This window comes from Python bivittatus, unplaced genomic scaffold (assembly GCF_059951505.1).
Source record: "Python bivittatus isolate LINGU-HERP-01145 unplaced genomic scaffold, Pbiv_v1 ctg000310_np1212, whole genome shotgun sequence".
In the NCBI taxonomy this organism is placed as follows: Eukaryota; Metazoa; Chordata; class Lepidosauria; order Squamata; family Pythonidae; genus Python; species Python bivittatus.
The window spans coordinates 12,136,375-12,163,607 of record NW_028277054.1 but is presented as its reverse complement, the minus strand read 5'-3'; the positions used below and the strand labels follow the sequence as shown (position 1 = coordinate 12,163,607).

At 44.3% G+C, this 27,233-nt stretch overlaps 1 protein-coding gene across 1 annotated transcript in view; it reads right to left on the bottom strand.

Moving 5' to 3' along the window:
• E2F2 (E2F transcription factor 2) overlaps positions 1-25,176 on the bottom strand; it is a 39,786-nt gene extending 14,610 nt beyond the window's left edge. Inside the window, exon 1 of the mRNA XM_025175637.2 lies at positions 24,007-25,176. Within this exon, the coding sequence (XP_025031405.1) occupies positions 24,007-24,291 (285 nt within the window). The 5' untranslated portion in view covers positions 24,292-25,176. The remainder of the gene's footprint in view (positions 1-24,006) is intronic.
• Between the last annotated feature and the right edge of the window lie 2,057 nt (positions 25,177-27,233).

Genomic DNA, 27,233 nt, shown 5'->3' with positions numbered 1-27,233 from the left:
AAGCCTCGCTGAGCCAAGCACGGCTTTTTTCAAACCTGGCTGACAAAATTGCTGGCTGAAATTCTCTCTGATGCAGAAGCTTTGGAAGGGCACAGGAATGCTGATCCATCTTTGCAGAAGTCAAGGAACTCATTAACCAAGTGGCAGCATCTGGGTAATTTCATAAACAAACTGACAGCGATGCCGAATCTGTTTTCTAAAGTTTGGCTTGATTTTTTTGTTAAGAAAACTAGGAGCAAGTCTGCAGTCCTCCTATCTGCAAAGGAAGATCAGAAGCTGGCAGCATGCCTTCGCGAGAACATCCAGCGTACCCAGGATAAGTCGTGTGTTGCACGACTACCTGCTAAGCGTTCAGTACACTATTCTCTACCTTCACGCAAACTCCAATTTTTCTTCGGATACAATTCCACCTGCCACCAAACCCCACCTCTGAACCTTATCTTTAAATGGGTGCGTGCCTAAACTTTAAATAAAGCGTGCGGATTGCCTTGGTGGTCTGAGTTACGTAGCTCCGTTTGCACACAGGTTCAACCGGTGAAACAGGAAATGTGGAGCCCCCCCCCATCCTCCCCAATTCAGACCATGCTTCTGGCATCCATGTGGTTAAAAGCAGCCGCATGGGAAACACCTGCCAAACCGTCACCACAGTCTGTCAGATGTGCTACACCTCATCCGATATGGCCGGTATCTGTTGTTGGGGTTTTTTTTCTTCCTCTCTTCATTTTGAGACAGAGCAAATCACAGAGGAAGATCCACCGGAGGCTCAAGTTGTCTACCCTTCCCCAAAGACTGCATCTGTTGGCTACAGAAACAGAGGATGGCAAGAGCAGGTGGCTTTGACAGCCCCAGCTTGCCAGGGAGGGGTCAAGCAGGCAGCCGAGTGAAGATGGCAAGCCTCCTCCTCCCCCCGTGCGAGGCAAGATAACAGGCTGCGTATTCTTCCTCCTTTCTCTCTCTCTCTCTCTCTCCTTCCTTCTTGGAAGATGATCCCCCCGGCTCACATGCTGCCTTTGGTTAGAAACCAGAGTTGGCAAACTGCAACAGCTTGGCTCACGTCTCATTCCAAACCACACGCCACAACACGGCTTCAGGGAGCCCGGTTGCTGTGATTTAGAAATCATGGTTTATGGCTTAGCATGGTTTGAACCAGGATGTTATGGTTTGCTGAACAAACGGTGGCTAAGAAGGGTGCCTCAACCCAAGCTTGGATATCTATATCATCAGTGGCTAGTGCAGGTTTTTCTCTGGGTGCATAGGAAACCTTGGTGTCCTCCAAATATTATGAGCTGCTCTTCCTTGAAGTCCAGTATGGCTAAAGCTTACAATTATGGGAGCTGTGGTCCCAGTCATAGTGTTATTAGCTTCTAATCCTTTGATTGCATAAAGAGCCCTGAACACACTTTCTACCAGCCCATAACAACACCTCTAGGTAACACTAATTTGGAGAAAGCTGCATTATGCAACTTTTCAACAGCTCTCCTTGGGTATTTAGTCTAGTCTCAAGTTAGTTAATTAGTCTTAGCTCTCCTAGGATACTCAGCTGAGTTATACACTTGTGAGACTTTTTTCTACTTTAGCTGAGCCATGTTGCAGTTCCAACACCTTTGGAGGTTCTTGGGTTGGAGCAAGTCATCCTTTCCGTTCTTTTGTTTAGATTCCAAACTTTGCCTGTTTCTATAAGTGAGGTCAGATTTGGTTAATAGTTGGGATATGACCCAAAGAAATCAAGGGGCTATGGTCTAGACCAGTGTTCCTCAACCTTGGCAACTTTAAGATGTCCGGACTTCAACTCCCAGAATTCCCCAGCCAGCACTTTAAGATGTCCGGACTTCAACTCCCAGAATTCCCTAGCCAGCATGGACATCTTAAAGTTGCCAAGGTTGAGGAACACCCGTCTAGACTAAGAGGTTGGAAGAAGATAATGAGAAGTCACTTCCACACTGTTTCCCCCAAAACACTTTACATGGACATTGTCATGACATCGCCAGGAGTTGAACTCAACTTGAAGGAGATTTTTTAGAGCTTTCCAGTTTTCTTCACTAGAAACAGCCCCAAAGATAGAAGATCCACCAAGCACAGAAACTCAACCACGGCCACAGGGCCCAGACAGCAGGCATCACAGAGAGCTGGATTCTTAGACAGCCACTCAGTTCAGCCATTGTGCCCTTGAACCCTCCAGTGTGCCCAAGGGGCTTAAGGAAAATTGGGGCTGGATTTGTACCACCATCAGAAGGTAGGAAATAGCTAGCGCCTCTTGTGCTAATGAAAAGGAGAAACGAGATTCCTGCATTCTCCCACCTTTTCAAAAGCAAGGGATCAAGAGCCCTTGGAAAAGCTGCTTCCCCAGACATATGCCTTCCCGTTATTGGGGAGTAGATCCCTGGGATAGGTACAGCGGTACCTCGGTTCACGAATTTAATTTGTTCCACGACTCTGGTCGCGACCCAAATTGGTCGCGACCCGAATCAAATTTTCCCATAAGGTTCAATGTAAATACGGTTAATCCGTTCTGACCCCTACGAATGTGGTCGCCAACCGAATCAAATTTTCCCATAAGGTTCAATGTAATTACGGTTAATCCATTCTGAACCATATGTGTTTTTTTTTAAACCACAAAAATATGAAACAAAATACAGTACAGTGCAGTATGAAGAGAGAGAACGCTAACCTTGCTCGAGGCGACTTCTGGCGTGGAGGACAGGAAGCCGGGTGGGGAGGCGGTTATTGCTTGGAGGGAGAGTCCCCCTCCCTACAGGAAGCCACGACCACGTGTCACGGCAGGGAAAATGGCCGTGGATCCTGTTGGTCACCCGATGCGGAGTTCGCGAACGGAGGCAAAATTCTGCGAACGGTGCTGTTCGTGACCCGAATTGGTTGTGAACAGAAGCGTTCGCGACCCGAGGTACCACTGTACTTGACTTTGACTTGACTTTGCACTGGTCAAGTCACGCACATGCAAGAGAAGGATTCTACTTTCAAACCATCCCTAAGCAGAGGCCTCCAGGTCATGTAGTCCTCCTGAAGCGAACAACCAGGAAAAAGGCTAGAAGGGGGTAAAAGAGAACCTCCCTTTTTTCCCCCTCTTCCCTGCCTCTGCAGACTTTCAAGAACTCCCCAGCCTCCCCATCACGTGCCGAAGATAACAGTTGCCAGCACCTACCCTCCCCCCCACCTCCCGGCGCCTGCAAACGAAGAGAAGCGGTGCATTCACACACTCGCACACGCACACACACCCCTGGGTGCCAGGATTGTAGGGAAAAGGGGACAAAAGGGAGTATTCGGAACAGCCCCAGGAGCAGCTGTTTTGTCTGGCCCAATGTAGCGTGATCATGTCACTTCCCCACCGCAGGCCAGATTAGCCTCTTGACAGCTGGGCAGCCAAGCTGCTGGGTTGATAATGGAACTGCGGGGGGGGGGGCGAGCAGGGAGCCCTCCCTTTTCATCCCCTTGGCTTCACAGACCCATGGCCAAGAAGAAGGGGCAGGGGCAGGGGCAAGGGAGAGTGGGCGGCCCCCTCCGCACCAGGCAAGACTGAAGGCGGCAAACGGAGTTGCATTATCAAGGTCTTTTCTGAACTGAAATATATGTATGTGCATTTATTCATGTATTTAAATTGTAAGCAGCTCAGAGGATATTTGCGGGGGGGCACAGAAAGCGAAGATGGTCTTGGCTCTTGTTCCAACAATGGCATTATTAACAGACATTTCTCTGACATAGCCTTCATCGAGGGGGGGCTGGGAGCTTGCAATTCTCCCATAATCCCTTGGGGATGTGGCTGAATGCCCAAGTGGCCAAGGATGGTTAAGAGAACTGAGAATCATTACAGATTCACAATTAATTAAATCCCATAAAATAAGACTGAAAGTCAATTCTAGCAGCTATGACTGTATAGATAGTTTGCGATTAGTGTGAGTTCGAATACAGGTAGTCCTCGCTTAGCGGCTGTTCGTTTAGCAACCGTTCAAAGTTACAGCAGCGCTAAAAGTGACTTACAACCAGTGCCCAAAGTTATGATCATTGCAGCATCCCTGCGGTCATGTGATTGTGATCTGGGCGCTTGGCAACCAGCTTGCACTTATGACAGTTGCAGCGTCCCAGAGTCACATGATAGCCATTTGCAACCTTCCAAGCTGGCTTCCGGCAAGCAAAACCAGTGTGGAACTGCGTGATTCCCTTAACCACATGACTCACTTAATGACCGCCACAAAAAAGGTAATAAAATCGGGTCCAGACATGTGATGATTCGCTTAATGACATCGCTTAGCAACCTAAATTGCAGTCCCAATTGTGGTCATTAAGCGAGGACTACCTGTAGTACAATAATTGATTTAGTGCAATTTATAACCAGGTTGTGTTTAATACAAGCCAAAATTCAGTCAGCACGAGGCTAGCATGCTCACAGTTGAAGTTAGCACATGTGCAGTTGCCATTAGGGTTTTAGACAGTAATCATTGTGTCTGCAAAATGAAGGAAAAGAAGGCTTTGTTCAAGGAAAGTTAAAAAAAAAAAAGGCTCATTTTGAAGAAGTTGAAGAAGTATTCAACTACAGAATACAGGCGATAGCAGGTGGGCTTTGGATATGGATTTATCCTCTTTTACTGTTATACAATGTTTCATTAATAAATGTATAAAAATGTATGTTTCCAAATTTTAATTGCCTATTTCCACTGAGCTAGAACCAATTACTCTACTTCCCATAGAAACATCACTTCGAACCGTGTGAATTCGGATAAGGCAACCATTTCATGGGATTCGTTAACTGCACTAAACGAGACTTATCTGTATTCACAAAACCCACTTCCCCACCAGCAGCATTTCCACAACTCACTAAGCTGGTTTTAACCTTGGTGAGTATTTTTGTGGCTTAGCATGTTGTGTGAATCCAGCCTGTTTGGTTAGTTTATGGTTCAGTGCACCTGGCCAAGCCAGAAAATGCTTGAGTAACCAGACTGGGCAGGTTATATGAACATCGTCACTCTGTACCTGTGAGTGTATTTAAAGAGATTCTGGAGGCTGGTCTGCAGAAGGGCTTTCTCTTGGTCCCAACTTTGCCTGAACAGACATGTCTTGCCCTTAACTCAACCTCCCTCTTTCCTCTAAAATACACAAGACACACATACACACCCTTCTCAGGGTGTGGGAACACTTCTGCTGAATTATCACACAACACCGCCTGGACGATGCACACCCTCTACGTCTCTTTCTCACACACACACCCCAAACCTATCCAAGAACAGTCTCACTCAAGACCCATCCCAAAGGCTGACCCACACATAATCATTCTTTTTACCCCCTTTTTGTTCTAATGTTAGCACAGGGCGACACCCAACTGCATCCAGGAGACAAGAAGGGTCTGTGATGAGGTGGCAAATGTCCTAAAGGAGACAAATGTTTGGATAACTCTGGGGAGTGCCAAAAAAGAGTCCTTAGGCTACAAATACTGACACAATTATCAGCCAGTTGTGCCCAACTTCTCTTGGGCAAGATGGTTAACTGGGTGATTGCCATGTGACTTGAGACACTCATAGGGTCAAATGATTAGATTATCTTGATCTAGGTGTGGTTTGGTTTTATATGAAAACTGCTGGATGATCTATCCAGGGAGAAGAACTTGAGGCCGTTAATCTGCTTGGGCTTCTCAGCAACTTCTGATACCACCAACTCTAATAGTCTTAGGCAGAGTTTCTCAACCTTATCAACTTTAAGATGTATGGACTTCAACTCCCAGAATTCCCCAGCCAACATGCTGGCTGGGGAATTCTGGGAGTTGAAGTCCATACATCTTAAAGTTGATAAGGTTGAGAAACTCTAGTCTTAGGAGTGGGAGGTAGGAACATGGGATTCAACAAATATTTCCCCTAAAAGGGCTGACTGCAGATGAAGTGGCTGAGTGCCTGTCCACAGAACTTCTGACTTGGTTGATCAGGGATTCTGCCAAGATTCCTTTGTACCCTTTGCTCTTCAGCACTTCCATGAAACTGCGGAGTGAAATCATACAGGGATTTGTGCTCCGGCATTCAAAGAACGAACTTCTCCTCACACTTTTTAAGCCCCTCTCCCTTTGCTTTCTGTATTTAATTGTGGCAAAACAATCCAAGGGCAGATTATGTCCTTTCTTTCAGCAATGGGCTGAAGGAAAGCCAGTCAAGTTCCCCGGCAAGATGGGAAGCCCTGCAATTCATGAGGCAAAGAAACAATGGTCTCCCTTTGCAAATTGATTCAGCAATGTCACAGAACAGAGAGCATAGGTAGGTAGCCCAAGTCTAAATCTAAGCTTGGATTCTGAAAACCAACAGCTGTCCTGGTTGGAGACAAGAAAGTTTTAATCAATCCATCTAGAAGGCACTAGCTCAAGAAATGATGGACAACAAGGTCATCAGAGAAAGACCTCTCAAGTCATGCTCAGCTCCTTGAAATTTCATGGCTACATCTGTGTAGCTTCCTCAGCAATAAGACAGAAGTGGTTTGTCATTACCTTCTTTGGGATTTTTTTTAACTTTCCAGTTTAGCTTACAACCCTGGGATTTTTGGGTGATCTCTCATCCCAGTATTAACCTGGAATGACCCTGGTTAGTTTTTCAAGATCAGTCTAAGGGTTGCTCCGCCATTAATCCTACAAGGTTAACTGATCAATTACATTTGCAAAAGATAATACAAAAATTCTAAAGCAATTCCCCTCCACGCATTTTTTTTAGAGGATTTACAACTCTATTATGTCACCAACCATTTATAAGAAGCATTCCTTCTAATGCCTGAAAGAATGGAAAAAAGTCTCTTTCAAGATTATAAATGCTTTCAGGATTTTTTTTTACCCTTTTGATTAAATGTTTTGTCCTGAGTAACTTTTGGATTATCAAATGGCACCTTTTACCCATAAATTTAACCTGTTGAACCTCTAACTCAATTTTTATTTTATGCACACATGCAAACACACATATAAATAAAAGGCAGAAGAACAAGAATTGAGTTTTTGAAACCACAAAGTATAGACCTATTAGCATGAAAAATAGATTATATTTAAATATTTTTTTTTCTTAACAAATTTTTTTTGCATCTACCTCATAAAATGTGATTTTCAAAAGCAGAACAACAAAAACCCCTCAGGGAATTGAATCTTCCATTGGAACATTCTTCTTTTCAGCAGCTTCTGCAGGACTTCAACTTCCCTGAACATCATTATATCATCATCATCATCCTCAATCAATAATAAATTTATATCCCACTTTTATTTTGTACAATTCAAGCCACCGTACATAATGTTCCTACCTCCTGTTTTCCTCAGAACAACAACACTGTGAGCGGGGCTGGCCCAAAGTCATCCAGCTGGCTTTCATGTCGAAGAGGGGACTAGAACGTACGGTCCCCTGGTTTCTAGTCTAGCACTTTCACTACTATACCAAACTGGCTCCGGTAATCAGTGTCTAATGCTCGTCATTTGCAAAGATTGAGGGTGAATGCAAACAATATATAGCCCACAGGACACTTGGAGCTACCAGCACTCCTTTCATGGCCCCACCAAACTTTCCAGTTGGATTAGGCCAAAACACCCGCACACACACTTTATGTTGTTGAGGCTGAAGGGAACATTAAGGAGAAAAAAAGATACCTTGCAGACTTAAGGCGCTCCCTTTACCTCTTTAACCTCCCCCTACACACACACACACACACACACACACACACACAGGGTTCACTTTGGTTTTGAACCCCATCCCATTTTACAAGGGAAGCTCTCCAACTGCTGAAATTTGCACATCCCTGATCTTGGGGTTTGAATTCTTCACCCAGTGATGCAATTTCATAAAAAAACTACTTGAAACCACATGTTAAGTCCGGTGACTTAGGGCACCAGCCCTGACCACAAAGAACCCATAACCAGCATCAGAGCTGCTGAGTAATGATTAAGGATGCCTCTGCCATGACCAGAAATGAAGACTCACTACAAGGAAGGCAGGAGAATATTTCAAGATGTCCTTAGATGGTTTTTCCTCACTCTTTATCCAACTCCATGAAGAATCTCCTGCCCAGCCCACAGCTTCCTCTTGCAGAGACCGATAAGTCAGTCTCTCGGAAAAAGGCAGCTCCTGTTACGCAACCTACATGTTGCAAACCAAAGAGCAGAAAATGACTTTTCATAGTGTGAATTCCATCATCTGCTACAGTGCTGGCCTCAGAGCAAGGAACATAACTCAGGTTTTCAAGTAAACCAGGGTCCCCAAGTTGGACAGCAAAACACAGGAACGTGATGATGACGACGATGATGATTTCAACATTATCATTATTACCTTCCATCTGTAATGTATCCTACAACACTTACTAAGCTAAAGGAACTGGCCCACAAGGCGTATAGTCATGGTTGGAAAAGCACATTGTGCACAAATATTTTATGTATGTTCATATTTCTCACCACTGGGAATTAAGAAAAAATGGGATATGGAAGCTGCAAGGTGGGAACCCCATACAACTAAAATGTGACCCTTGGAAGGCTTGACCATAGTCTGCTATGGATGCCCACGGTTCCAAATTTTCTCCCCAGCCTGCCATTCAAGTGCTCAATGGGATGGAGAAGGGGGAGGCACATGGCAATATGACCCAAGTTCTCAGGTACATTATGCTCTCCCAGCCCTTAGAGCATGACTGAGGTGCAAATGTTTGATTCAGGGATCCAGTAACAATCTGATCAAATCTCTAAATTGAATCAACTTCCTGAAGTGGGTAATTAACTCAGATTGGATTATTGAACTGAATGGCCTTTTGTACAAAGGCAGAAAAGCGTTTCTTCCTTGAATAAAAACAACGGTCCAAACTGGGTCAACTCAATCTGAAAGTTCAGTTAAGAAATCAGATGCTATCTACTGTACTTTAATCTCTTAATCAAGACAACACTCTGTCACAATCTATGCACCCTAGAAGATATATAACCTGAGGTCTATTTGCACAGCCAACAATAGAAAAATCTTGCAAGATCTTTGTGATCTCATGAATCATGGAAGGGGTGTATTATTAGTTTTGGTTTTGTTCACATCTAGAACCAGTCCCAGTACCTTCATGGATCATCAATGGCCTGTAGATTCTAGGCTGAGAACTACTGGCCTAATTCCAAATTCACTGCTCCAGAAGCAACCCATGCTACAGCATGGTGTTTGCCTTGGAGCATGCTAAAGTTCTGTTTGTTTATTTTTTAATTAAAAAAATATTTGCTTTTTATCAAAAGTCAGTGACCGGGGCAGTCTGGTGAACATAAAAGAGATGCTTTGAAGCAGACCAGTTCCCTGCAGGAACCATATTAACTACCCTTGCCTTAACTGTGCTAAGAGCTAATTTTGCTGAGCGGCACATTAATTCCATCAGCCTTCCACAACTTGGCACTTTTTCAGATGAACTGAGGACTGCAATACCCAGAATTCGGATATGCTCTTAATGGAGGACGGGGAAGAATGAAAGGCATGATGCCTACAATGAAGGAGTGTCTACTGTGAGATAGTTGAAAAACAGCGTTGCAGCTGAAAGCAGATGTTGCATTCTGCCACCTGGCACATCATCTGAGCCTCTTGTTTTCCCAGCTCCCCTGCAACTGCGAAGAGTAGAAAGGACTCCCAAGGGGACCATGATGTGGTGCCATTTATCCAGGCTCTGCCTGCATACTCATCCTGCACATCAGCAAAACACACAGCTTGGGGAACAAGTGACAACAGCCAGCTAGCCACCTCAAAGAAAGAGAGAAAAAGAGAGTGCCCATAAGGCTGAATGTGCCACCCTCCAAACCACATCCACCCTGCCACCAACTCTTTTTGCAACTCAGTGACTTGCACTTCAAATACTGACCAGTTTCCTGCAAGAAATGTATACTGCCAACGCCTTTGAATCATGATGTCCGAGTGCAACTCAGAATGAAAGAAAGTCCAAAATGCATCCTTAAAGCAAGATTCATTGTCCCCTGGTTCTAACCACCTAGCACCTTTATTTTCTTGAATATGTTCTGTGAATAAGCGCAAAGAGTAACTGAACAATTTTGCATTTAGACACCAGCCTAGTCAATAAGGAATAGCACATGGGAGAGTGAACAGGGTGCCGTAGAGACAAAACAGCTCCATTGCTTTGATGTGCTTAGGAATAGTAGAAGCAATCTTTCTGCTCCATCCTAACTTCAGCACCTTCCACATGCATGGACCAACTCCCAGAATCCCCTGGCTGTCATGTCCATTGATGAGAATTCTGGGAAGTAAAGTCCCACGTCTGAAGCTGCCCAGGTTATGAAATACTGGCATTCAGCTTAGAAATACAGTACTATTGCAAAAAGTATTCCCCACAGGCGACTGGATTTTTTCAACTTTTTGCAAGCTACTGATTGTTGTGAGCTTGACCAAGGCAATGCTTGATCTCCGGAATGAGAAAGCCCTAACCTTTCAAAGTTGCTCAACTATCAGTTCCAGCAGCCCCAGCCACTATGGCCAATGAGGAGAGAAGTTGGGAGTTGTGGTTTGGTAACATCTAGAGGACTACAAGTTCACCAGTCCCAAATACTACACCAGGCCTTCTAACTCCCATCCACACTCAACTGAATTCAACAATTCCATTTTGAAAATTTACAACCATGCAAACTCACAGTACTTAACTGCAATCCCTAGATTTGTCTGAATCTATCTGGAAACTTTTCCTCAAGAACCACCATTTTGGAAGTCAACATGACACAAGCATAGAGGCAATCAAGGGAAAGCATATAGGAAGATAGGAATATTCTACTCCAAGGACATGGCTGATAGATCAGCAAACATTCAACATTTCCCATACTGGGAAAACAAACCTTGAAAGTACATTCTGCTCTTGCATTAGAATAAAGCCAATCAGAGATGTTCATCGGACATCTGCAAGGTAGAAAATGTATTCAGGAACCAAGATCTAAAAGAATGCTGGAGCATCCATTAAAAATGCAAAAGCAAACCCTTTATTACAAAAAAAATTCAGATGCAAAACTTTGTGGCATGTCCCCAACCTCCATCTTAAGTCATAACCCACTTTTGGAACACAGGAAATTGCCTTCTACTTTGTCAGCCTACTAGTTCATCCAGTTCAGTTTTGTTTGCATTGACCAACTCTATTTTATTTGGAGTTTTTCAGCCCTTGGACTTAACATTTAAAGCTTTGGGTCTACTGCAAACATCCGATTGATTTCCATCCAGGATATCAAACTGGAAGACTGCAGTGAAGTAGCATACCCGCTCAACTAACTTTCTTCTTGGTGAAGAGCAGCCTGAAAGCTCAAAACTTGCATATGGAAGAATCAAATCTTCTCAGTAACTGCATTCACAGAGCAACTTAACCTAGTTACTGAATTAACCCTTTTTCTGGATTGATACAATAAGGTGAACCAGAAACTAATGAAATGGGCTGGGTTTGCACAACATGCTAAGCCACAAAAGGACTTAACCAAGGTTAAAACTAGCCAAGCTTAGCATGTTGTGCTTATACACTCATTAACTGACCTGGTTAAGCTGCCTGTAATATCTGTACACCTGGTTCAGTTTCTGATCTCCATCATTCAAAATTCCAACATGGGAGAACCTAAATTCAACCCTTTGGCTTCACAACAAAAGGAAAATAAAGCAGAAAGCAATGCTGACTCCAGGGTTTGGAGGGAATATCCGTTTCCAGGCAAGATGCTTTTGGTGAACTTCTCTGCACCCCTCTGCAATGACCCACTTGTTTTGCACCTGAGCTCAATCTCCACTGTTATCCAGATAGAAAGGATGGAGACATGAATAGAAAGCAGTAGCTAATGTTCCTTTTGATTGCTCCCACTGCATATGACCAGAAGCAAAAATGTTAAGCTAGCAACATCAGCAAAAAGAACACCTGGGTTTCTGCTAAGGAATGGACCTTGGCTACTGACTGAAGACGCTGTCATCTCTGGAATGAAAGAATGAATCAGACTGATATCAGGAAATGACCTGCCCAGGTCCTTCTGGCTATTCCATCACCATCACCATCACTACAACTTCTCTCTTGCTCTTGACTAGCTTCCAGCAATCCCACTTTTGTTTCTGTAGATTTCATCCTTTTTTTAAAAAAAATGGTCCTTTCAAGAAGCAGAAGGCAACATTGGGGAAATGCCAGATAAGCTATACAAGCATCACATCTCATCAGATACAATTCAGCATCCTGCAATTCTGGGGGTGTGCCCCAAAAGCACAAATAGTAATAACAGATGCAGTGTTTGGCTTCATACGATAGCCTGCTTTCTTAATATTTATTTATTTAACTTCCTCCTTTTAAAAAAATACATTTCTAGCTCTGGTGGGCACAAAGAAGCATTTGAAAGTGTTGTGGGCAATGCTAAACTCTTGGAAGCCATAACAATTGACTATGAGGATTTCTGCTTCAGAAAAGAGTATATTCATGAGGAAGGGCCCATTCATGAATGGTTCAGCATTCCTCCCTTTTCAAATATTTGTATGCAGCACCTCAGTTATGCCCTACCTACTTCCAAGATCTCACAATGCTCTCTATAGTACAGCGGTAGAAGGTCACCAGCAGTTTTTCATTCAGTTGTTGTTTCCTGAGAAGTCTCAGGTAGTATAATCTCTGCTGGGCCCTCTTCACCAAGGCTGCAATATGAGCACCCCAGGTCAGGTCCTCCTTTATAATAACACCCAGAAACTTAAAACTGGCCACCTCGGTCTCCATTAATAACCAGGGGCTGGACGTCTAATCTATTCCTTCTATAGTCCACTATAAGCTCCTTGGTCTTATTGATATTAAGGGCCAAATTGTTGTCTCCGCACCACGAAAGCAGCCAGTCCACCCGGTCCTTTGGAGATAAGCCCCACCACTGTTGTATCATCTGCAAATTAAATGATAATATTGCTGAAGTGAGTGGGGGTACAGTCATATGTACAAAGAGTGTAAAGTAAGGGACTCAACACACAGCCCTGTGGTGAGCCAGTGTTGAGAGTAAGAGCTGAGGAGATATAATTGCCTAATCTAACCCTCTGGGAGCAGCCAGACAGGAAGTCCAAAATCCAAAAACAGACTGAATATGAAAGCCCAAGATCCATAAGTTTAGACCTTATGGTCTATGTGGAAGGATTGTATTGAATGCAGAACTGAAGTCTACAAAAAGCATCCTCACATAGGTCCCCCACTGTTCCAGATGAGTCAGAGCAGTGTGGAGAGTGATGGCTATAGCGTCCTCTGTGGATCTATTAGTTCTATATGCAAACTGATGTTTATCAAATGTATATGGAAGGCAGGAAATGATGTGCCTGCAGACCAATTTTTCAAAGCATCTATATATCATCTATATATGATATATATATATCATCTATATATGATATATATATATCATCTATCTATCTATCTATCTATCTATCTATCTATCTATCTATCTATCTATCTATATCATATACAGTAGAGTCTCGTTTAACCAACCTTCGCTTATCCAACACCCCTAAAAAAAACACAACACGCATAAATCGGTGATGAGAAAAGTGTGCCACTTGTTTGCAAGCGTGAGTGTACTTTCTTGTTGCTCCTGACGGTGCAGCGCCGCAACGCAAAAATCGATTCCAACAGGCGCAGCGGATCAGGGTGTTTTTTTTTTTTTTTTACCGCACTCAATCGTTACTGTGTGTTATCTGACATTTTCGCTTATCCGACGTTCTGCCAGGCCTTTTATGTCGGATAAGCGAGACTCTACTGTATATATATATTTCAAAGTATCTATACCTACCAAGACAAGAATCATGCAGGCAATGGTTTTCCTTAGGACACACTATGGAAGCGAAAGGTGGGCTTTGAAGAAACAGGATAGGAAGAATCATCAGTGGCTCGATGGCACATAATCAAGTTGCATTTTAGGTGAAAGAACAGTGTCCAATTTGGTTCTGAAGCTCCTGTATTCAGAATTAATTTCATTCTAAGTGGATATCTTTTGCCGCAAGCTCTAATTGGTGGCTTTGGGAATTGTAATAAAAAAAAAAAAAGATCAAAAGTCCCTGAAGTCTGCCCACTCCTGGTTTCAAGGTAGAACAGAACCATACTTGACTTGAGAAGACCAGATGTGCCATAAGCAACAAGCAACCAAATTAATATTGATATAAATCATTATCCAAACCTAGACTTTAAAACACATCCATTTACACCAAAAGGCTAGTAGAGCTGTTCCCCCTCCAACAAATCTCTTATATTCTTGCATGGAGTTACTGATCACCACTGACCATCAAACAAAATGTTAAACAGAAAGCTAGAATTGCAGTATTATGTGCAGTCACAGCCAGGGATTAACCAAAAGTCAAACTTCAAACCACAACACTACAGTCAAAACTCTGAACAAAACTTGCATATAGCTACAACAGAAATCCCACCAAAAATAAGGCTTTTATTCTAATATAATAGACCAATGCAAGCCATCATGGAACATGCAATCAGTGAGTTTACCCTCCAAAAAAGGGGCTCCCCAAATGCAAAAGGAGTGATGAAGTCAGCCCAATCAGCACTTTTGGCTGAGATAATGGGGAAACATCTAAATGTCTGAATGCGTATATGTGTAGGGGGCATACATGAGAGAGACTGATATATATTTTTCAGGTGGAGCTTGAGCACTAGAAGGTTAACCTTTCCCAAACCATTGTCTTCCTTCATCATAAGCTAGCTTTCCCCAATTTTGTACCCTCTAATGTATCGGAACTACAACTTCCAAAACTCCCAATTCATAGCCATGGGAGTTGTAGTCTTGCACACCTGGAGGCTCCCAGGTTGAAAAACAGCTGCTACAAACTACACCTATAAACCACAATGGCTGCGTAGGTTCACATAAACAAACTACAATAAGATTCCATGTAATTATGCAAACCCAGTGATTGAATTCCAGTTGTTGACCTTCTTTCTGGCTAAGTTTCCAGAATTATAGTTCCAATGTCTGAGGCCATGAGACTCAGGAAGATAATCTCAGATAGTTTCATTACCCTGATGGAACTGGAAAACTTCTCAAAGGGCGTCTTAAGGCACTAACCTATCAGAAAAAAGAAAAAGCAGATAGAAGTTGTCGTGACACAAGAGAAAAGCTTAGTTGGGAGAAGATGGCATGAAATCCACATTAGGCCCACACAGAGCTGCTTAACCAGATCAGGAATTTCAAGAACCAGAAAGAGAAACTAGAGGAAAAGTGAGAGTTATATGCACACTGACAGGGCATCCAATCTAAAGTTCACACCTGTTGGGAGGCATCAAATGTTCACAAGGGAAGAAACAGAAGCTGAGAATGGATTCTGCTTGGGGAGGCCTGAGACTTCAGCAAGACATGGAATGGTTTCCAGGAGGGAGGGAGGGAGTGGGTGGTGGGAATGATGATCCAGGCTTCCCTGCCAATTAAGCCCACTGGCCAAAGCACTCAGCAGATGTTCTACAGAGGCCTCCTGTGACAGTTGCAGAACTTATTTAGAGACGCTCCATCAGAAACACTCCTGTACAAAGGCAGATCCTAAGCTCAATATTGTTTAGACTGACTTTTCTCAATCAGAGGCCTTCCAGGTGCATTGAGTTACATTTCCCATCATCCCAACCAACATCTGGATCAGAGATGAAGAACCTGTTATCCTTTACTGAACTACTTTTTCCAGCAGCCCCCAGCCAGTGGGGCCAATGGTGACAGGAGCTAGAAGCTGCAATTCAGGAACACCTGTAGGATTACAGGTTCTCAGCCAGGAGCTAGAATGGAAACATACTCCAATACTCCAACCTGGAAGCAAATCTAGGCATAGTATAGGGGACTGAGAAAAAAAGAGGATAGGGCTGAGAGATCACAAGCAAGACAAATATTGCTATTCTATCTACCCTTCTAAGTTGCCCCAAGACTTTGGATTGTTTCTACTGCAACTCATCATCTCTGATTCAGAAGACTAGGAATTTCCATGCTTGAAATGAGAATTAACTCATATAGGATGCTAAACCATGGTTTGTTTAATTGACAGTTTGATAAACCATAACTGGCCAGATTCCCACACCATTCTAAACCAAAATCGAACAAGTTCAATTATGTTTTCCCAGACTGTGCATACCCATTCTGAAACCTCTACGGCAGTGTTGTCCAAACTTGGCCACTTTAAGATGAGTGGACTTCAACTCCCAGAATTCCCCAGCCAGCATGGCTGGCTGGGGAATTCTGGGAGTTGAAGTCCACTCATCTTAAAGTGGCCAAGTTTGGACAACACTGCTCTATGGCAAAAGTATAACTGGAAAAGCCCCCAACCTTCAGTTATCCGATAATCATTAGTAAACTAAGTACCATGCTTAGAAGAGGAATAACACTAATACTTTTCCCAGTGTCCAGAAATAAGGAAGCTAGGGATTTAACACTCTACCTGACCACACAGATACAATAATTCAATTCCTTGAGCGTTTTCACAATGCTGCCTTAGTCCCCAATATGATACTAAGAGAATTTTGGCACAGAAGATCTTGGTCTACCACACTCTCCAGCTCATTTGTCCCACATAACAAATCACCTCAACAGCCCAGCCCTGCACCTAATAATTTGCTAATATTCCATGCATGCATAACAGTTTCTTGCATACAAAGGACTTGATATGCATTATCTGGTGGTTATCTTAGCAACAACTGCCATGCATCTTTCCCAGATGTGCTGGACCAGAAACTGGAATAGTGGATATTGGAGTCCAATGCATGCAAAATGCCAGCTTGGGAAAAATGGAATTGTAATGCTTCCTGGGTTGCTGATGGGAGAACATTTTTTTTTACGAAAGGCTGCTTATAGCTAAGTACAGTTATACCTCGGTTCATGAACGCTTCTGTTCATGAACAATTTGGTTCGTGAACAGCACCGTTCACGAAATTTTGCTTCTGTTCGCAAACTCCGCATCAGGTGACGAACACGACCCGCGGCCATCTTCCCTGCTCTGACACGTGGTCGTGGCTTCCTCTAGGCGAGATCATGGTCGCAGACAGACACTTGCTGTGAAGCTTTTTGGTGTCACCTCAAGCAAGTGTTCTCTCTCTTCATGCTGTACTGTACTTTGTTTCATATTTTTGTGGTTAAAAAAAAAAAAATACATATGTTTCAGAACGGATTAACCTTATTTACATTGAACCTTATGGGAAAATTTGATTCGGTTGGCGACCAATTCGGTTGGCGACCACGTTCGTAGGGGTCAGAACAGATTAACCTTATTTACATTGAACCTTATGGGGAAATTTGATTCAGCTCGCGACCAGAATCGTGGAACAAATTAAGTTCGCGAACTGAGGTACCACTGTATCCCCCGCAAGTCCTATCATGCTGCTTCATCACAAGGACTATTGCAGGAAGGGATGAGTGAAGAACACCAGGAGTGTACTCCAAGAATATAACCTCCAGGAGGGTCCCCAAAACTGTTAAGGTCATCCCAGCTCCCACTAAAGAAAGCAGGCCCCTATATTGGGCAACTATAGAAAGAGTCAGGAGGTAGATGATTACTTTAGTGACTATGGCAAATGCATCATTTCATACTGCACTGGAGAAGGTAATAGTAAGCCACTCCTGCATTTTACCAAGAAAACCACATGGATAGACAAGATAAAGTGATTGACGATATTGTTCCAGACGATGGGCCCCTCAGGCCGAATAGCACACAACATACTACTAAAGAGGAGCTGAGGAGCTTTCAGATTACTAATGGCATTTATAATGCAGTTAGATTAAAGCCTTCTGGTGTCTAGCTGCTAACTTTCCATGCAGGAAAAGAAAATATGAAGCTGCAAAGACAGAATTACAGTGGAAACAAGGAGTGTAAGAAGCACGAACATGGGAAAACTCGACACAGTGAAATACAAAACGAACCGACTACACATTAACATCTTAAGCATCAGCAAACTGAAATGGACTGAAATTGGACTCAGCCAGAAGATCATACTATTTACTGCTTAGGACATGAAAAACAAAGAAGGAACCACAGTGATTTCATAGTCAGGAAGGATACAGCAAACACAGTACTTGGATACGATGCAGTCAATGATCAAATATCAATTAGACTTCACAGACAATCCTTTAATATGGCATTTATCCAAGTTTATTTTCCATCTCTGATGCAGAAGAGAAAGCTGAGAAGTTTTATGGTCAGGTCCAATCAAAAATCAACATAATATGCAAGCAAGATGTGTTGTTTGTGGTGGGAGACTGGAATGCCAAAACTAGAAACCGTAAGGAGTTAGGCTGTATGCTGGGAAACAGAAATGGAACAGGAGAACAACTTAATAGTTTTTGCCAATCCAATGATATATTTATTACTAACATAGCCTTCAAACAATCAAAATGACACTTATTTATATGGATGTCACCAGATGGAGCGCACAGAAATAAAATAAACGATATTACTGGTACCAGGAAGTAGAAGAGCTCAGTTATAGCTGTGTGAGGGAACAGATGGAACAGATCACAAACCACTCATGTGTAAGTTCCAGCTCAAGTGGAAGAACAAAACTGAACAGTTTCCACAATAAGATCTTGAGCATACATCCACCATTTTCAAGAATCTCAGGGATCTCTTTGAAAGCCTATAAACTTCATTGATAAGGAACCAAAGGAACTGTGGAATGAAATCAAAGAAGTTGTTAAGGATGAATGTGAAAAGATACTGCCAAAGACCAAGAAACAGAAGAAAGCAAACTGGATGTCAGAACAGATGGTGGACATTTTCAAGAAGAGAAGAGAAAGCAAAGCTATGAAAGACAAAGATCTAAGGAAGGGACTTCACAACGAATTTCAGAAAGCTGTTAGAAGAGACAAACAGTATTACAATATCTGTACAGACCCTGAAGATGGAAACAGACACAGAAAAACAAAAAAAGTCTTCGAAAACCCTTTTTCAACTCAAAAGGAGGTTTGAACCTTGTATGCTAAAGGATGATTTAGAGTTGATTCAAAACAAGATCAAACCAAGATGGAAGGACCATACTGAAATTCTGTACAGTAGACATGTCAACATCCAAGATAACTTAGAAGATATTCCCTGTTTACAAGAATCTCTATTACTAGAATATGAAGTCAGATTAACACTCTGATGATTACCAAACTGAAAGGCTACAGGAATCAATGGAACCCCTACAGAAATACAGCAAGCAGTAGAAGAATCAGTAAAGATTCTAACCGGCTATGCCAGCAAATGTGACGAACAACCCAAGGCCTAACAGATTGGAAGAGGTTTGTCTACATACCAATACTAAGAGAAAGCGACTTAACACAGTGTGCAAACTATCACACAATATCCTTAATTGCACACGCTAGTAAAATAATGCTTAGGATAACCCAGTGCCAATTACAGCCCTACAAGGAAAGGGAAATACTAGATGTTCAAACTGGTTTTGGAAAAGGTCAAGGAACAAGAGATGTTGCTGATGCATGCTGGGAAGCCAAAGAATACAAAAAAGAAGTGAAAGTGTGCTTCATTGACTACAGAATGACTGGGTGACCATATCAAGCTGTGCAATATCCTTAGAAAATGGGAATGCCAGAACATGTCATGGTCCTCGTGCAAAACCTATACACAGGAGAAGAAGCCGCAGTCCAGACAGAACGTGGTGAAACAGACTGATTCCAGGTTGGCAAGAGTGAGACAAGGTTGTATGTTCTTTCCTGATTTGTTCAACCTACCTGCTGAATATATACTGAAGGAGGCTAGATTGGAAGATGGGTGTGGTTTTAAAACTGGAGGAAGAAACATCAACAACCTGTGCTTTGCTGATGACACTACACTGATACCTGATAATGCAAATGATTTGCAAGAATCAGGTAGTAATGGAAGTCAAGGCACACAGTGAAAAATTGGGATGACGATTAAATACAAAGACCAAACTAAGAGGTATACCAACCAACTTTAGAATCTGACAATGAAGACACTGAAATGATGGGTAGGTTCTGCCTTTTAGGATTGACTGTCAACAGTAAAGAAACAAGCAGTCAATTCACCCCACAGTTTAGCACTTGATAGGGCAGCAACAAAGGCCTTAGAAAAGATATTTAGATGTTGTGATACGTGCATACCTACAAGATTAATCATGCAGGTAATGGTTTTTTCCTGTGACACTCTATGAAAGTGAAAGTTGGGCTTTGAAGAAGCAGAATAGAAAGAATATTGACTCTTTTGAATGTGGTTTGAAGGCTCTTGAGAATACCATGGTAGCCAAGGAAACAAACGAGTGGAGCATAGAACAAATTAACCAAAGTCTCACTCAAGTCTTAAATGACTAGGCTCAAATTACCATATTTTGGACACATTATGCAAAGACCTAGCTCTCTTGAGAAGTCCATAATTCTGGGAAAAGTGGAAGTGAAGAGAAGAAGAGGATGACCAGCAACAAGGAAGGCAGACTCAACTACAGCTTAAATAAATGCATCACTGAAAGACCAGAAGGGCCAGGTTGGGACAGATCAACCTGGACAAGGGCTATCTATGTGGTCCCTAAGAGCTGACACCAACCTGATGGTACACCATCAATAGTTAAGAACCGGGAATATGACTGGCATGCTAGTGAGGACAAAAGGAAGTTACTTTTTCCTGATTCTCATACATTTAGACTAGTCTCTCCTCCTTGAATTTCTGGTTCATTATGCCTATAGATCAGTGTTGCCCAAACTTGGCCACTTTGCGTGGACTTCAAGTCCCAGAATTCCCCAGCCAGCCATGCTGGCTGGGGAATTCTGGGACTTGAAGTCCACTCATCTTAAAGTGGCCAAGTTTGGACAACACTGCTATAGATTGTTTAAGGAAGAAGCTGGGATAGCTTATAGCTTTATTCCAGATTTTCCCTGCAAACACCCCTGAGTCACATTATGGCTTGCAGTTATGCCCAAACCAGGCTAGTAACTGAGTTCCACCCCACATCGATCCATTGCTCGTTAAACAACCAGAGTTACATACATGCAGATGAGCAAAGAAATAATGGCTTGTTTAGTTAATCCCTTGTTTCTTTTTTTGTATTGTTCCACCAAATACTTTGGTTGCAGGTTTGGGAGGGGACCAAATAACACCAGGAAACCACAAACCACACATTCCATTTGAACATCACCCTATATGCCAATTATAGTTAGTACACCAATGACAAAGTGTCATTCAAACTATGTTTTTCTTCTTCAGTGACTACGATACCAATCCCCATTTGCACGTCGCATAAGAACCCATATTATGGCTTAGCACAGTTGTGAATGTCATTGTGAGAAACTAGAGTTACTGCAAAGGAAGGGAAAAACATGTCACCAAAACATAGTTATGCTGTTGTCTAGAAACGCAGAAGGCTACCTTAATACCACAACGCGCATCATGAAAATCCATCACGTGATTTGTTTGGTTTTGGTTTAATAGATTGTCTAAAACCAATCATTCTGGTTTACAAACCACCGTTTATAGTTTAGTATGTTCTATTATCTCAATCGTTGCCCAACCAAACCATGGTTTAGGGTCACACATTAGCCATTTACAGCAGTTCTGGCATTTCAAATAAGGATCCTTCCCAACCATATTGGAGATGCTAAGGATTAAGCCCAAGACCCTTCTGCATGCAAGGTGTCTGCTTTGCCACTAGATATGGTCCATCCTATGACCTTTGAGCGAGCGAGTCCCAGTGCATTGCTATTCTAAATCCAGAAGCATCTTGCAGCTGCAAGATACAGGTGTTTCTCAGCCCATCTCTCCAAACAGCGACAAGACAGGCTGCCAAAACGAAACAACAGTGGTTGGATTATGTGCTACAGCACATAAGCATCTAAGAGTGTAGCAAGAGAAAAGTTCATCTAGTTGTTAAAGCTCCAATAAGACTCAAGTCCCCATTCAGAGAGACCGTGCATCTTTTCAGACAGCCAATGCATTAGCTCTGCCTGGTTCACACAACACCCTAAGATATGTGACTTAATTGCATTTAGCTTAGCATGGTTCAGTCCTTGGATCTGTAGCTTCATATGTCCTGAAAACTCAGTCACTATGGTTTATAAATCATGGCTTGTTGCTTAGCACAATGAACTCAATTTGTGACTGGGTTCACACACTGTGCCAAGCCATACTTTCACAAGAATAGTGCAGCTACGTAGCATTCAAATGTTGATGAATAAGGTTCTTGAATAAATCACAGTAGGTTGGATTTGCACATCTGAAGCCAAAATCAAGCCAACAGCATAATTGCTTAATACAATATGTAACCCTAGAGTTGATTGAACTACCTGCTTCCAAGAAGGCTGCACTTTCACTTAGGTAGAAACCCACAAATTACATTCTTCTGAAGATAAAGAATCTTTACTCTCAAAGGAACTGTGAGAAACCGGTATCCTGCCAGCTATGGTTGGACTCGAACCTCTCCAATCCCCAGCCAACATAGCTAATAGGCAAATATAATGGAAGCTGAAATACAACAGCATGTGAAGAGCCATGTATTCTTCATCCCTACTTTAAATAAAAAGTTTCTGTGATCCATTTTCTGGGATAATGCCATGCAGGGATCTTATAATGACTCTATACCTCCACAATCAGCAGTACTATGTTCCTGAAAATAAGTTGGGAATTCATTATAAAACAACTGTTATTATATCTTACTTGTGAGCTTCCTTAGAACCTCTGGCTGGCCATTGCAGACAAGCAGAAGATAGTCCACTCAGACCTTGGCCTCCTCCAGCATGCCTCGAGACCTTGTTCTGGTCAGCTTAACACTAGCAACTTTAGCAGCACTAAGTGAACTGCTTTCCATTTTGATGTTCTTCTGATGTTCCAATGTAGCCTCATTCCAAAATATAGTGGGAATGTCAGGGTGACCTGTCCTTTGTCACTTGGCAAATCCAGGCTGAGGACAGTCCAGCTTGAGACCAGGCAGTCCTTGCCACTTGCCCAATGATTTTAGGGTGTCAGTAGCCTCCTTAATTCTTAATGAAGTGGGGAGAAGCCTAGTTTAGATGTTTGGCAAACTAGAGAATCTCAGCCAAGACTGAAAACTACCTGTTCTTTGTCTTTCATTCTCCTTCCATCAAGCCAAGCTCAGGATTCCTGCATTCTGGAACACCCTCGCCCTCCCATGATGCCATTTCAACAAACATCACCATCATCTGCTAGAGGAGGCATCAGGTCTAGGTGTGGCTTTTGACTCATGCACATTAGAGTCCCAATAAGGCAAAAGAACTTTGCAGGATGGAAGGAGAGGAAGAGAAGCTCCAAAGGTAAAGGTTGGATCCATTTCCTCCTATGTCCTCCAACCTCTAGTGGATGGCATTGTAGGCCTGAAAATTCTTCTCCTTTGTACTTAGAAATAAGTTTCTTTTCCTGGTCGTTCAATTTTTTTTTTTTTTTAATAGCTAAGGCAGAATTACAAATTCCTGCAATAACAAAAAGGGGAAGCAAAGACCAAGGGAAGTTGAGACAGTCTTGAGAATCACATCTTTGAACATTCAGTATTGGACACTTCCCTATTGCCCTCTTCTCTCCCCCCGCCAGCATAACCTCGCAAAGGACAACTGGTTTGCCCTCCAACCCAGGTTTCCACAAGGTGGCCCAGACTTTGAAACTATTTTGATAACTGCAGAAGGACACATCAGTGGTCTTCACCCAACATCTTAAGCCATGGTTTGGTGAATAACCCCCACTGGCTGGTTTCACCCAAAATGCTAACCATAAACTAGTTTTACCAGCTCTTATGGTTCGGTTCCTGCAACACTCTGAGCCAGAAACAAGCCAGCTTGGTGGAGGCTCAGCAGATTCTGTCAACCTGATGGATGACTGGGTTGAAGCATTATGCCAAGCAATGACTTACTGGTGGTTTGGGAACAAACTACAATGGGATGGGGTGGCCCCACAGATTTACCCCGAATGAAACATTATGGCTTAGTGCCTCGTTTGAACAAGGCCACTGTTTCTGGACTTGGCCAGGTAGGCATAAACAAAGACTGGGTACCACAGGCTCCCCCCCAACTCAATCCCCCAGAGGACAAGAATTGGTGACAGTTACCAACCGAGGGGCAGAAACAAGGGAAAAAAGAGAAATTACCGGCAGTTTTCCCGTGGAGGCCGATCGCATGGTTTTGATCTCAGGTCCATGGGGGGTGGCATAAAGGCAACTGCCTCGAGGTAACGGAGCGACCACCGCCGTCTGGGGGTACACCTGAGCGAAATAGGCTGCGGGGAGAGCCCGCACCGGAGGGCCTGCGAGGTCGGCGACCACCAGCTCCGCCGAGCTGCCGACGGGCAGGCTTTTCTTTTGTGACTGGGGGGGGACGAGGGAAGGCGCCCCTCGGCCGGGGGCGGAAGGCCCTGCTTTGGGAACTCTCAGCATGGCCTTCCTCCGAGAGGCCAAGGACAACCGGGAAGATCTTGGAGCTCCAGCCACGCGCCTCGCGACCGACCTGGAGAGGTACAATGGGAAAAGTCCGCCTAGCCATTTAAAACTGCCATCGGGGGACTCCCGAGGATGGGCCCCTGCGGTACTTTTCAGAGCGGGGGGCGGTCGGCCGAAGAAGAAAAGTCCGGGACGAAAACGCAGCGAGGCTACAGCGCGGGAGGATCCGTTCACACGGCCCGGGTCTCTTCATCCACGCGCGTCTCCAGAGGCTCTTTTTTCTTGAAAGAGTCAGCCATCGGGTCACTCGTTAGTTCCTCTGCCCCCCGCCCGCTTCCACCCGTCCTTTCTAGCCGTGCACGGAAGCCCCAAAAGAAAAAGCACCCCGAGGTTTGCGCTTGGCCTTCCCGAGGGGACTTTCCCGGGAGTTCGGTTCGGCTGCAAAGTTGCAACTCGGCCAGGCGCCTGCCCTTCCTCTGCCCGTCACCCGCTTTTGTGGCTGGGGGCGGGGGGGAGCAATGCAGCCGTCGGATTCAAAACAAAAGCTCCGGGGGCCTTTTGCAAAATGCCCGGGGACGGGGGAAGGGGGGACGGGAGGTTTCGCTCCGGCGAGCCCTGCCCTCCGCTCTCCGCGTCTAGATCGCCGGGCTGCAAGGCTTTGGAAGAACTAGCCAGGCAGGGATCGAGCATCCAGCCCGGGCCCTGAATCCGATTGGGGCCCTGCTAGCGCCTTTCCTGGAGTTCTTCCAACTTGCAATGCTCCTCGGGACTCCCGGCTGGGCTGCTGCAAGTTTTCCGGGCGCTGCCAAAGCTGCCGGGGGCAAGGATGGATCTGGATTGGGGCAAGAAAGAACCCGATGGCTGCCCAGCCCTTTCTCTTTCCGTTCCTCCTTCACTCGCTTTTTTTTTTTAAGCGCCAAACTACGTGCCGCGAAATTCGGATCTCCCGCGGAAAAGCCCGCGCTCTCATTGGCCCGCGCAACACCAGCGCGTCCCCGCCCACCGGATTTGATACATTTTGTACGGCGAGGAGCGAGACCGGAGGTTCGACTCTTAAAGGGGAAGCGCGGCGTGGCCCCAGAGCTGCACGAGGTTCCAACGGGCCTCCGCCTTCCTCGCCCCCCGCCCGTCAGGGGGCGTGGGCGGAGCCAGGCAAATATTGACCCTGGGATGGCCCTCCTCGCACGCCTTTCTGCTCCGTCGCTTAAAGTGACCAGCGAGGGAAGCGGAGGAGCCTGGCTTGGCAGTCCCTTCGGGCGGTGACCCGGTGGCGGAGGTGGCGTCGGGTGGCAGCGGGCGGTGCCGGCTGCGGGACTCCGCGCCCGGGGAGCGCGGCGGTTCGCGGCTTCTTGCGAGCTGCGCCCGGTCATCCTGTGGTCTTGGAACAAAGGAGGAGCCGGCGGGGGCGATTCTTGACCGCATCCACCCAGCACGCTAAAATGCAGAAAACCCACTCAGTGTAGGCTAGAAGTGCGTGTACTTCCTCGGCCCTTCGGTTATCTGGTTAAGGGCACGGCGTGTTTCAGCCTCAGGCAACATTGTGCTGATCGCCTGTTGACCCAGTTGAATTGCAGGACCCCGTTAGACGCAAAATTGCAAATATTTTAAAAAATAAAAATTGGCTGGACCCTTTGGGTGGGGCGTATTCAGTGGAGTCCGAGGAGACCGTGCCCTAACTCTCCTTTGGGCTGTGTTCGCACCACACATTTATCCCGGTTACTGAATTTCGAGAACAGGGTAAGCCAGAAAGGGTGGATGGGTTGATTATGGGCCATCAAGTCATTTTCAACTCCTGAAGACCACATAGATTTAACACAGAAAGGATACCCCAAAGTTAAAAGGACATGGTGCTAACGCCACCACTTTCCCTGTTGTGTTGTCTGAACACAGTCTTACCTCTCTAAGTACTCCAACCGAACCCACCTTTATCATTGTGAGTGCTTGAAAAGAGGAGCTCTGTTGACCATCTTTGCAATGGGAAGAGGAATGATGGATGGTGTTGAAATTATTTGTTTAATGTATATGGCCACCCATCTCATATACATGACTCTGGGTGGCTAATAAAAAACAGGATAAAACAACCAAAACTAAAAACAGCAACATCAGTTGCATGGAATAGCTGCTGAGAACATTCACAACGTTCAAATCAACCTTGAGATGGGCTCACCCATACCACCACATTAAGGATCTGAAGGGAATCTGCTTAGAAACAGCCCAGATTCATCAGGGTTTGTTCCTTCTGCTGCTAAAGGGTTTCTCTAGACAAGTGTATCAAACACTGACCCAGCTAGGTTATAATAGTTTAACTCTAGCTTGAATAATCCATGTCTGGGTTTGCACAACTATTACACCATAAATCATAGTTTGCAAACCACAGTGTCTGGGCTCAACTACACTAGGCTAACTTTAGACAAACCACATTATGGCTTAGTGCAAATGTGCAAACCCAGTCCAGGACGAGTCAAAAATCTGGAAATGATACAGACCACATCATAGCTCCTGAGCCCATTTTTTTTTCGCCATGAACCTCTCTAATTGCCTTTGGAAGCCTTCTCAGGTTAGGACCATTCATTCCACTGCCTTATCGTACCGTAAGGATGGAGAGTTGGAGGTACTGGTACACCTCTGGGTGACGTGGAATAGCATCAAAGTCATTTTGTGTCGTGGAGGAAATGCAGTTCTCTCCCTGGGGCAAGGTTGCACTTGTTCTTGCTAAACCTCACTCGGCAGTTCCACAACAGGAAAAGTTTCCTGGGCGTGAGACCAAAACAAGGTGATTACTTTTAGAAGCAGTGCTTGCAGGGTCAGCAGTGCACATGTGACACACATAAAAAACAGGCACAGCTTTGACTGCACCATCATGGAGGCCATCTCGACTTTTTTTAACCACAAGCTGCAGACACCTGCGTGTATGGGTGTGCATGTTGCTTTGAAACAGC